Raw genomic sequence first — 12349 nt, forward strand, 5'->3', positions numbered from 1 at the left:
AATTAAAATAACAATTTGAATAAGAATGCCAGGAATAGAAGACAGATTGCAATCACTAGGCTTCCCTGGTGGCTCAGTTGGTAAAAAGTCTGCCTGCAATGCAGGAGACCTGGGTTTGAGCCCTGGGTTGGGAAGATCCCTTGGAGAAGGGAATGGCAATCCACTCCAGTATTCATTCTGGCCTGGAGAATTCCATGGACACAGGAGCCTGGTGTGCTACAGTCCACGGGGGTCACAGAGAGTCGGACATGATTGAGTGACTAACTCACTTTCAGGGCCAGTTCAGTGGTCTGTAACTTTGGTCTCATCATTTACCCGGAGGGTGGGGGAGAGGGCCTGGAGATTGAGTTTAATCACCAATTTGAAGCATCAATTTGGTCAGTGATTTAATCAATTGTTATTATAGAATGAGGGCTTCCTATAGGCCCAAATGACGAAGTTTGGTAAGTTTCTGTGTTGGTGAACACATGGAGATACTGGAAGATCAAGGAAGCTCTGTGCCCCTTCCCGTCTACTTTGCCCTATGCATCTCTTGCATCTGGCTGTTCCTGAGCTATATTCTTGTATAATAAACCTATGATCTAGGGAGTGAAATGTTTCTCTGAATTGTAGTTTAGAATTTTTAATTTTAAATTTTAGAAATTTTTAATTTCTCTGAAGTGCTAGTGATCCACTCTAACACTAGGCAAACTGGACAGACTTGGGTCAGTTCCTAGCTCTGCTACACTGAAACCTCAATTTTGTCCTCTGTAAAACTGGTATCAGATCAGATCAGATCAGATCAGTCGCTCTAGTAGCACTTAATCCAAGTGTTGGTTTAAGGCACAGTTCTTGAGGCACAAGCCTATTGTGTTCCCCCTTTGCCTGGCAAAGTAATAAAGCTACTCTTCCTTTCTCTTCAAAAAACAAAAAAAAACAAAAAAAGAGAAGAGTTGATGTAAGATTTAAAGATGACATGTACAAAATACTTGGCATAGTGCCTTGCAGAGAATACGTGGTATTTGTTGCTTATCAATGGTAGGGACTGTTATAATGTCGATGATGACACTGATCAAGGATCCAGAACGATGTTTGAACGTGACTGGCCTTGCAGGCAGGGAGGACAGCCATTAGTAAATGGGAGGAGAGAGTAGAAAAGGAAGTCAAAGTGCCAACTTTGATCTGTTATCAGGTTTGTTTGAGGGCAAATGAGCTTTCCATCCTGCTGCTTGAATCCCCTGTCCCTTTGTAAGTCCCTGCCTCCTCACCCAGTAGTCAACTATGGATGTGAGAGTTGGATTATAAAGAAGGCTGAGCACTGAAGAATTGATGCTTTTGAACTGTAGTGCTGAAGACTCTTGAGAGTCCCTTGGACTGCAAGATCAAACCAGTCAATCCTAAAGGAAATCAAATCTGAATACTCATTGGAAGGACTGGTGCTGAAGCTGAAGCTCCAATACTTTGGCCACCTGATGCAAAGAGGTGACTCATTAGAAAAGACCCTGATGCTGGGAAAGAATGAAGGCAGGAGGAGAAGGGGACAACAGAAGATGAGATGGCTGGATGGTATTATTGATTCAATGGGCATGAGTTTCAGCAAACTCTGGGAGATAGAGAAGGACTGGGAAGCCTGGCATGCTGCAATCCATGGGGTGGCAAAGAGTCAGACATGACTGAGCAACTGAACTATGAAACAGCTCTTCACCCATCTCAGATTGTATAACCTGTGCTCTCAGGTGACCAGGGCCCTCACCTGCTCTATTCTGTGGTACATCCCACACTCCATCCACACCTCCACCCATAGCACAATTTAGCCAGCCAGGTTCCCATCTTAATCACACAGCTCTCTGCTAGGAATCAGATAACTACATGGTATAAAGATGGTATTAATGATTAATGGAAATTTCATGGGTGTCTCCTAGGACTGTCACACTCATGGTTAATATCCCAAAGGCTCCTGGTAGAGATGTCGCTATCTGCCTTGAGTCTGAAAGAGAGATGGTTTGAATCAGAGTCATTCTCAAGACTGGGACTTCCCTGTAGCTCAAATGGTAAAGAATCTGCCTGCAATGCAGGGAACCTGGGTTCAGTCCCTGGGTTGGAAAGATCCTCTGGAGAAGGGAATGGCAATCCACTCCAGTATTCTTTCCTGGAGAATCCCATGGACAGAGAAGCCTAGGAGGTTACAGTCTCTGGGGTCGCAAAGAGTCAGACATGACTGAGCTTCTAACACACATTCTTAAGACTCTTTAAATCAGGTTCTCAAGGGCTTACCTTCTTTGCTTATGTGAGCATTTAAAGTAAGTTGAGTGTATCCCCATATATTAAGGAAGTCTCAGACTCTTTGGATTTATTCACGACTAAGCTACTGTTATATTAAAGTTGTTTGGTAACATCTTCAGGCTCAGTTTTTCCCATCTGAAAAATGGATTCATATCATAAATCCATTTTCTATCTTGTAGGCATCTCTTACCTTATATGAATGAACCCATGATAAACCAACATGTAGGGAGGACAGAGTGTATAGTTGTGTTGATTGAAAATGGGAGAGGGAGCAGGTAGATTTAATATTATTATTAGTCATGACTTGAGTCATACTTAGCAGTTTTAGACTCATGTTTAACAATTCTGTCTGTATTAGAAGTAATTGAAAAGTTTTTTGTATTTTTTTTAATTCTTACGCTCCACTCCTAATATTCTGATTCAGTTGATATGGAGTAGGATCTGATGCTCAGATCAAGGGGGTTCTATTGTGAGGCTAAGTCTGAGAACCACTGTCTTAAGACAGCTTTGGTAATGCAGAGAAGGTGGAAAATGCTATATTAGGTGGGTCTTGGTTGTGACCAAGAGCTAAGCCCAGCTCCATATTTTGGAAGCACTGAAGTGACAGACATTCAGTGGGTTTCACAGCATGGTCCTGGTCTGGGGGCAGAACCCTCGGACAGAAGCTAAGAATCACAAACATCACTGAACGGTGGAACGGAGGAGCCCTTTAAACCTCTTCCTCATCGCTCTGTGAACTCTGACAATTTACTTGTCTCTGGGCTTCAGTTTCACTATCCATTAAGTGAATAGGTTAGATTAGACAAGTTCAAGCGTATCTTCCAGTCTGTTATTCTAGGATCGTAAAACAGTTTCCAGGCAGCAGAGGAAAGAGAGGTTGGCCTCCCTGTTGGTATTCTGCACTCACTTCTCGTCTGAAGTCACTCAGCAGCTCTCTCTGTGGCTGACCAAAGGCCAGCCTTGAGCAACAGCTGAATCTCCATCCCCGGGGCCTCCTTTTATCCAGCCTTCCCGGCAGGATGAAAGCTTTCCTGCAATTCTTATGAGGGCAGCCCACGTGAATTGCAGGAGTAGCCTCTGAGTGATCTCTCTGCTCCCCGGCAGCACACGTCTGATGCTATCTGGCAGCACGTGACCTGATGCTATCTGCAGAGGAAGTAGTGGAATGTGGAAGTTTACATGATGTCAGCGCATATGCATCCTCCTGTCCTGAACCCAGAGCCCAGCCATCCACTCCTGTGCCATGCAGCTCCTGGCCCTCCCCTTCTCCAGAGCCTCAGGCTGCTTGGGAGCCCTCTGCTCCATGTTTCCCGAGAGGATGGGCATCTGAGCAGGACTGAAAGAATTGGTCAAAACAACAACAAAAACGATTATTGCTTGCATCCTCTGCAGTAGGTTCGGTATTGTGATGTCACATTCCATCTCTCGAGGCTCAGACTGACCAAAATTCACTGGGAAAGAATGGCTCTGATCTGAATGTTTGCTTCCCTTCCACCCAAAATTCATATAGAAATCCATATGTAGATTTGGAGAATCCACGTAGAAATCCTCAGCCCTAAAGATGATGGTAATAGGAGATGTGGCCTATGGGAAGTAAGTCATAAGGCGGGAGCCCTTGAGAATGGGATTAATGTCTTACAAAAGAGCCCCCATGGAGCTCCCCACAGAGCTTCTTCCATGTATGCATACAACCGGAAGCCTTCAGCCCAGAAAAGGACCTCACCTGACCTTGATCTCAGCCTCCAGCCTCCAGAATTGTGACAAATAAATGCCACCCCATCTGTGGAATTTTGTTAGATGAAGTCAGGACTCACCCCAGGCAATTCCCTAATACAAAGTCTCCTGCCCTATGCACAAACAGGTGGAAGACCATCAGGTCTGCTTCACGCATAGGAGAAAACGTGCCATGCTCGAGGCAGTGAGGAAGTGAAGAATGTTGGTGGGAAGAGGGCAAGGGGTTTGAAAGTGCATATTGCAGACTTTTTGAAGTTCTCAGCACCTGTGCAGGTAGAAGAAAAGGGATGGTAAAGGGCTGGTGGCAGGGAAAAGGCAGATTCCTTAGATCCTGCGCATTGCAGGGCTTTGAAAGTAACACTGGGAGCTCCAGGCTCCAACAGAGGTGGCAAAGGTCAGTGTGGGTTTGGCTTCCAGAAACTGGCTCCCGGGTCCAGGTGAGCTGCAGCTACACTGCTATGCAGCTTGTAGGTGGTCTTTTGGGGCTTTGATGACACTGGCCTCAGACCCCAGATCTGCTTCCCTGGCCCTTCCTTGGATTTGAGGGCCTGAGGGCCTGGAGAAACGCTTCTTTGTGTTCTCCTTATGTGGAGGGTGGCACCAGAGCAGGTGGGGGCAGCTTCGGTAAGCCAGATGCCCTCAATTGTGAAGAGGTATTGAGACACTGGCTTCAGAAGCTAGACCGGTCGCTCTGTGATCTTGTGGTTCTGGCAAAAGGCGTGGAATGAGAGGCATGATCTGACCAGGAGGCGCTTGGGACTCAAATGTGGGCCAGCAAGTTCCTATAATGTGGACCCCCAAACAAACAGGCTTCAGGGCTTCCTCGCTGTACCTGCAGACAAATGTTCCCTTTGGAACTATGAAGCCGGCTACTTCCACACTCAAGTCTGTATTAGCATCCAAAGGGTCCATGTCAGGAGCCCATGGGAACATGTGGCACACATGCCTGGCAGAACTACAGACACTCATCAGTGGACATCAAGTATTCAGGAAGTGTTTCTACGTTTGCTACTCTGTCATTGAAAAACAAATCCCAGGAAATCAAATATTTAACTGCTTTACTTAATAATGTCCCAAATCAGTCTCCCTGCCCTCAATGGGCTGTAAGCGGGCCTCTACTAGGAACTCTATGTGTCATCCTTGTCCTCCATCCGTCTGGTCCTCAGGGTGCTGGAGGTGGGAGGAGCAGGGCCTGGGTAGTAAGACTGGGAAACAGCTCCTGTCCAGGCCTTTCACTCTGTGAGGGATATGATGACCAGAGTGAGGAAAATACAGAAAAGAGGAAGAAAAGGGAGAAAAAGAAGTAACGAGGAGACACAGATGCTGGGGAAGGCTAAACTCTCATTGTGGTAACCGGAGATTCCAAACCACTAATTCAGCCATGTGCCTTCCCAAAGTCAAGCATATTTATGGGAGTAATGGATGAAATATGTAATATGTAATATGAGTACAGGTAACACCCACTGGGAAACTGGGCTAGGGGCTTCCAGAGCTGAAAGCACATTTGAGAATATTTACTTAGGTCTGTTTTTATCTCATCGTTATTCAGCTTCTTCCTGTGTATGTTTTGTGATATACATGATAAATTAATATAGTAGTATGTGTATATCATTTATTAATAAATAAACATGTTGAGAAGGATGGACTTCCCTGGCTGCTCAGATGGTAAAGAATTAGTCTGCAATGCAGGAGACCCGGGTTTGACCCCTGGGTTGGGAAGATCCCCTGGAGAAGGGAATGGCAATCCACCCCAGCATTCTTGCCTGGACAATCCCATGGCCAGAGGAGCTTGGCAGGCTACAGTCCATGGGATTGCAAAAATAGGATACGACTGAGCGACTAACACTTTCACTTTTTTTCATGTTGAGGAAGGTATGCTCAAATATTTTCTATTGATGGGGTACATGATCAAAAGAGCTTAGAGACTACTCAACTAGAATGATGACAAAAACCATTAAAGACTCCACCATGCTTCCTAGGAAGGCCTGGGGCCTCACGAGGGGCCTCTACCAGGTTGGCTTAATATAGAAGGAAAAGTCAACTCTCAGCTGGGAAAGCCCTAGCTTTTCTCTAGTGCCTCGGGATCATTTAAAGAAAAAATCATATGCATTTTCGTGAAACAGGAAAAATATTATTATATGACTGTTACTATCTAAACTCACAGTTCACTTCAGTTCAGTCGCTCAGTCGTGTCTGACTCTTTGCGACCCCATGAATCACAGCACGCCAGGCCTCCCTGTCCATCACCAACTCCCGGAGTTCACTTGATGGACATGACTCTAAACTCACAAACAGCGTCTAAAAAAAGTTGTATCATCGTGGGCCTGACCTATGCAATTGCGGCCCCTGAAATGCAAGTGGAATTAGAACACAGCCCATGTCCTGCTCACCGTGTGCCTCGAGAGGGATGTCTCTGCCCCCAGGATGGGGAGTCATTTACTCTCATAAAGGTGTTGCATGGATTACCAACAGCCCTGCTGCTGCTTTTTTTTTCTTTATTTGAATATAATTTTCTAACGAGTTTTGCTTTCATAAATACAGTTTATTGCTTGGTTTGTCTTTGCCTAACACTAATTTTGAGTTTCCAGCCCTGGAGAGTGTGCCTCATGGTGGGGGTGGCAGAATGGGGTCCCGGCTTCAGCAGGTGCCGCTCTTCAAAACACAGTTCCCCTCCCCCAAGGCAGAGAACTCAAAAGCTGAATATTATTTTTGGCCCCTGTGTCTCAGAGACATCCCAGTCAGACATCTGACCAAGCAAGTTGTTCCACAACGGAAACACAGCTAACACTTCAGTCCAGCCTATGTCGGGGGCAGCCTGTTGCCTGTGGCCTGCATCAGTCTCCACTGGACACAGCCATCCAGTTATGGAAGGTGCCGTTTCACTCCGCTGAAACCACCGTGGAATAATGCAATCCTTTCAAATACAGCCCCATGGGCTCAGAGCTGTCCACACAAGTCCCCGCTCACTCTTCGCCTCTTGCAAACTCCACCGATCTATTTATTGGGAAATGTGATGTTTTTCCCTCCAAATGTCGTCTCCCTCTGAGGGAGTGATGTTGCTTCCTGGCTATTGGTTAGCAGCAAGAAAGGCAGCAGTGCTGGGTCTCTGCAGGCGGTCTCTGTGGTTCCTGGGATCCTCAAGCGTCGGTCTTGGGTTCCTTTATCGATTTGACAAACTCCTTGACCTCCTCTTCCAAGACCTTGTTCCTCTTCTCCACATCCTCCCGGCAGCGTTCCACGTTGCGGAGGCTGATTTCCAAGGCTGCTGACTTCTTCTTCTCATTCTCCAGTTCTTCATTGAGCCTCACCACCTTAGCCCACACGTCATAATTTTCCTTCTCGAGGCTATGAAGAAGGGAAGAAAAGAATGGGATGACAAGGCATGACCTCTAGACTCTCCCTCCGGCCTTGCCCACTGCCACCCTGTCCGTTTCACCTTCCATATCACAAGACCCATCTCCAGCCTGTGCCTTCTAGTGTGTCCCACCCCAGACAGGAGGACTTCCCAGTAAAGCTGAACTCCCACAGCATGTTCCTGCTCCTCTTTCGTCATTTATCATCCATCCTGTGACATCTCGTGTTGTTTTTCATGTCGTTTTGTGTTTTGTATCTTCTACCACCCTATAAAGTCTTTGAATGAAGATACCACCTCTAATACTTAGAGCCCACTAGCGTCTTACATCTGTCCTGCTCTGTGGAAGTGTTGATTGACAGCTGAATCTCACCCAGATTCCGTGTGTACGGATCCCCAGCCCCTGTGTAGGGATCCCCAGCCCCTGTGTACACATGTGTGCCTTCTCATCCTGCTCCACGCAGACCATGGATCAGAGCCTTCTCTCATGAAGGCTCCTGGAGACCAAGATTTGGAGAATCCAGGGAGCTGCCCTTTGAGACCAATGGTCTTTCCAGCCCCACCCACACTTCTGAATCCTATTCAAAGTGCAAGATCTACTGGATTCCTGAATTCCCAGGATTTTCACTGTTACTGCCCCAAATCTTGGTCTCATCCCAGGTGCCTGTCTGTCCCCCTTCAGGCTGTGCTGAATTAACCCTTGAAAAATGAGCGTATATATGACATTTTTAAACCACGGTAGGGAATTTCAGGCCTGTGAGGAGAATGTGATTAGAAAAGTCACTTCAGAGTTTCATTCTGTGAGATACTGCCTCCATGCTACCCAATGGCAGAGACATTCTTAAATGGAGACTTGAGCTCCTGTTTGAGCCCATCCCTGGGCTCCCCTCGTAGCTCAGATGGTAAGGAATCTGCCTGCAATGCAGGAGACCCATCTACAGCGTGTGCAGGGGATCCCGGTTCAATCCCTGGGTCGGGAAGATCCCCTGAAGAAGGGAATGGCAACCTACTCCACTATTCTTGCCTGGTGAATTCCATGGACAAAGGAGCTTGGTGGGCTACTGTCCATGGGGTTGCAAAGAGTTGAACACAACTGAACAACTAACACTTTCACTGGCTTCTAACTTCACAGGCCCGGTCGATGCTGCACGTAATGGCCTCTCATCAGAGTATTGCCTGCCATTGCCCATTTCTTCTTAAAGCCAAATTAGACATTCCTCTGGAATCCACATTGCAGGAAGATTCTTTCCCATCTTCCCTAGTGACTCAGACAGTATACAATCTACCTGCAACGTGGGAAACCCAGGTTTGATCCCTGATTTGGGAAGATACTTGGCAGGAGGAAACGGCAACCCACTCCAGTATTCTTGTCTAGGCAATCCTATGGACAGAGGAGTCTGGTGGGTTACAGTCCATGGGGTTGCAAAGAGTCAGACACGACTGACTGAGTAGCACTTTTACTTTCTGTAATCCTACTCATCACAAATCTAATTTTCTTCTCACAGTTCTGCACATCCCTCTTGTTCAGAGGGCAACCTCACGAGACACTGCTAGATCTTGACCACTGATTCCAGTGGTGGAGAGGTAGAATCTGAGTGGGCTCGGGAGGGTGGCTGACCCGGGTTCAAATCCCAGCCCCATCAATGATTAGCTGTGCAATCTTTAGGAACCTTTTTATACTTCCCAAACTCTTATTTCTTCCGTAAAATGAGGGTATTACCTATTTCACCTCATTACTGAAGGGATTATATGAGAAGGGATGTCTGAAGCATGAAGATTAGAGAAAGTATTATAGACTGAGTCCTCTTTCTTCTCCCATGGAGGAGTTGGGAGTCCCCACCCCCCACCCAATTTTGGATTCAGAAGACTTTGTCCCCTTCAGGAGGAGTGGCCACCTTAATAAATATTTGCAGAGTTGGTGAATGACATTAATACAAAAAAGTTTTTAAATTTCTCTTAATGTTTTAGGGCAAATGCATGAGACTCTTTGCGATCCCATGGACTGCAGTCCTCTAGGCTCCTGTGTCCATGGAATTTTCCAGGCAAGAATACCGGAGTGGGTTGCCATTTCCTCCTCCAGGGAATCTTTCCAACCCAGGGATTGAATCTGCCTCCCATGTGTCTCCTGCATTGGCAGGCACATTCTTTACCACTACTCTACCTGGGAAGCTCCTATTAAGGCACGTTGATGCTTAAACAATCACTTTTTGGAAATAGCTGGTTAAGCTACTTAAGCTACATACTTACTTTTCCACGAATTTAATCTAAAGTTTAGTGTTTTCACTAATTTGGTCATCTCCTCAATCTTTTTGCCCTTTTTCTTCATTAGGCCAGACTACTTACTATAGAATCTGTCGTCTATAATTGAAGTTTCATGATGTCACTCCTTTGGCAGAGAAAAATCCCTATTTGCTTTTAATATGGAAACCAAGTGGCTGCCCAAGCCCCTCTGGGATTGACTTACTTTTCAATCTGTTCCTCGTACATTTGCTTCTGTGTTTCTATTTCCTTTCGCAGCTCCTGGACCATCCTCTGCAAAGATTCAAGTTCGTCTTCACCAGAGATTTTTTTCCCAGGCCCAGTTTCAGAGTTTAGGCTGGCAAGAGCATCTCTCTTGGAGTCACAGGCCTGGGGTGAGAGTGTACTGGCTTCATCCCCAGGCGACCCGGGCTGGGTGGGGACATTATCATAGGTGGAAGTTCGCTGGGAGTCGAAAAGCTGCGGCACACCTTGAGACATCGTTCTCCTGTGCCCATCCCCAGCCTTCGCCTCCAAAGAAGATGACCAGAATTCATTTTTAAATATCTCTGTTTTGCAGCTGTTGGCACCTTGCAAAGCAGAGGTCAAGAAGCATTTCCGGTTTGGGAGCGTCTGAGTCCTTTTTCGTGATTGCGGCTTCCAATCCCCTGGCTTGTCCCTGGATGCTTTGTCTTCTAGACACCCATCGTTTGGCTGTTGTCCAGTGGGGCTGGTTGCATCTGAGTCACTGGCCTGAAAAAAAAAAATGGCCATGGATGTTACATGGGTTTTTGTCACATGTGTCATGTTCTCAGGATGAGAAACTTGAAAGAAGGCATCTCCTGGGTGCGCATCTATGAAACTCCAGAAGACCGTCTCTTTTATTTCCTTGGTATTTTCTTTATTATTGTATTTTAGATTAGAGGATAAATACTTAACAATATTGTGATGGTCTTTGCCACACATAAACATGAATTGGCCACAGGTATACATATGTCCCTTCCTTCCTGAATCCCCCTTCCATCGTCCACCCCATCCCACCCCTCTAAATTGTCAGAGAGCACTTTGAGTTCCCTGCATCTTACATTAGACTCCCAGTGGCTATGTATTTTACATACGACAATGTATATGTTTCAATGCTATTCTCTCAAATCATCCCCCCTCTCCTTCCCCCACTGTGTCCAAAAGTCTGTTCTTTATGACTGTATCTCTTTTGCTGTCCTGCATATAGGGTTGTCAATACTATCTTTCTAGATTCCATATATATGTATTAATATATGACCTTTATGACTTACTTGACTCTGCATAATAAGCTCTAGGTTCATCCACCTCATTAGAACTGACTCAAATGCATTCCTTTTTATAGCTGAGTAATATTCTATTGTGTATATATACCACAACTTCTTTACCCATTATCTGTCGATGGACATCCAGGTTGCTTCTATGTCCTAGCTATTGTAAATAGTACTGCAATGAACATTTGAGTACCTGTGTATTTTTCAGTTATGGTTTCCTCAGGATATATGTCCAGTAGTGGGATTGCTGGGTTGTATGGTAGTTTTATTCCTAGTTTATTAAGGAATCTCCAGATTGTTCTTCATAGAGGCTGTATCAATTTGCATTCCCACAAACAGTGTAGAAGGGTTCCCTTTTCTCCCCACTCTCTAGCATTTATCATTTGTAGATTTTTTGATGATGACCATTCTGACTGGTGTAAGATGATACCTGATTGTAGTTTTGATTGGCATTTCTCTAATAATGAGCAATGTTGAGCATCTTTTCATGTGTTTCTTAGCTATCTATATGTCTTCTTTGGGGAAATGTCTGTTTAGGTAAGACCATCTCTTAATTTGTCACATTAGTTGATTTTCTGCCAGGCATTTTTTTCAGAAGAATATTACATTAATACTTGAAGGAACTCGTGCTCTAGAAGTGAAATGCTGACTAAAATCAATTGCTTGTGGGAAGGAGTCTTAAAATAGGATCTTTTAAAATAACCTTAGAATGGGGAGGCTTTTCCATGACCAAAATCCAGAAGCCATAAAAGAAAAGTTTGATAAATTCAATCTACATGGGTTTCCATGATTTTCCAAATTAAAAGTAAGCCACAGAAATCACTACATGCTAAATCAAAAAAGAACTAACAAACTAACAAAAATATTTGCAATGCATATCACAGACAATAGGCTATTTTCCCTAATACATAAAGTTCATAAAATTTGAGAAGAAGACCAATAATCAATAGAGACATAGGCAAAGAACAAGGTCAGACGGTTTATGTAGGAAAATGCAACTGGCCCTTACACATATGACAACAATGTTTGGATTCTCTTACAACAGGAAAACTTCACAATTAAAATTAATGAAATATCAGTTCTTTCCTATCAGATGGGAACCCCCACCCCCTGAAAGCTAACATACTCTGCTGGGAAAAGTGTAGGGAAATAGATAATTTCATGCATCACTGGTGGAAGCACAAAAGAGGACAACCACTATTTAACAATTTTAATCAAAATTACATTACAAATCTATTTACTGACTCATCAATCCCACTTCGAGGAATTTATGCCAGAAATATATCTGTCTGAGCATTAAATAAAGCATGGTCAAGATTATTTATGGCATCCTTGTTTGTAGTATAAAGGAATAAAAGTAACCTGCTCATCTCTAGGGGCTGGCTGAGTAGATCGTGGTCCATGCACAGAATGGAATACCATGTGCGTGAGTCGCTCAGTCATGTCCGACTCTGTGACCACATGGACT

The 12349-nt window shown here is 44.9% G+C and overlaps 1 protein-coding gene across 3 annotated transcripts in view; it reads right to left on the reverse strand.

Moving 5' to 3' along the window:
• Positions 1 to 6278: 6278 nt before the first annotated feature.
• ARHGAP25 (Rho GTPase activating protein 25) overlaps positions 6279 to 12349 on the reverse strand; it is a 92472-nt gene continuing 86401 nt past the window's right edge. For 2 of the 3 annotated variants that reach the window (XM_070379348.1, XM_070379349.1), the window contains 2 exons: positions 9813 to 10339; positions 6279 to 7341 (listed from right to left, as the gene is read on the reverse strand). In XM_070379348.1, coding sequence (XP_070235449.1) covers positions 7134 to 7341; positions 9813 to 10339 — 735 coding nt within the window. In that variant the 3' untranslated portion in view covers positions 6279 to 7133. The remainder of the gene's footprint in view (positions 7342 to 9812; positions 10340 to 12349) is intronic. The other variant, XM_005893581.2, reaches the window with a different exon arrangement.

The sequence above is a fragment of the Bos mutus genome, chromosome 11, assembly GCF_027580195.1.
Source record: "Bos mutus isolate GX-2022 chromosome 11, NWIPB_WYAK_1.1, whole genome shotgun sequence".
Classification (NCBI taxonomy): Eukaryota; Metazoa; Chordata; class Mammalia; order Artiodactyla; family Bovidae; genus Bos; species Bos mutus.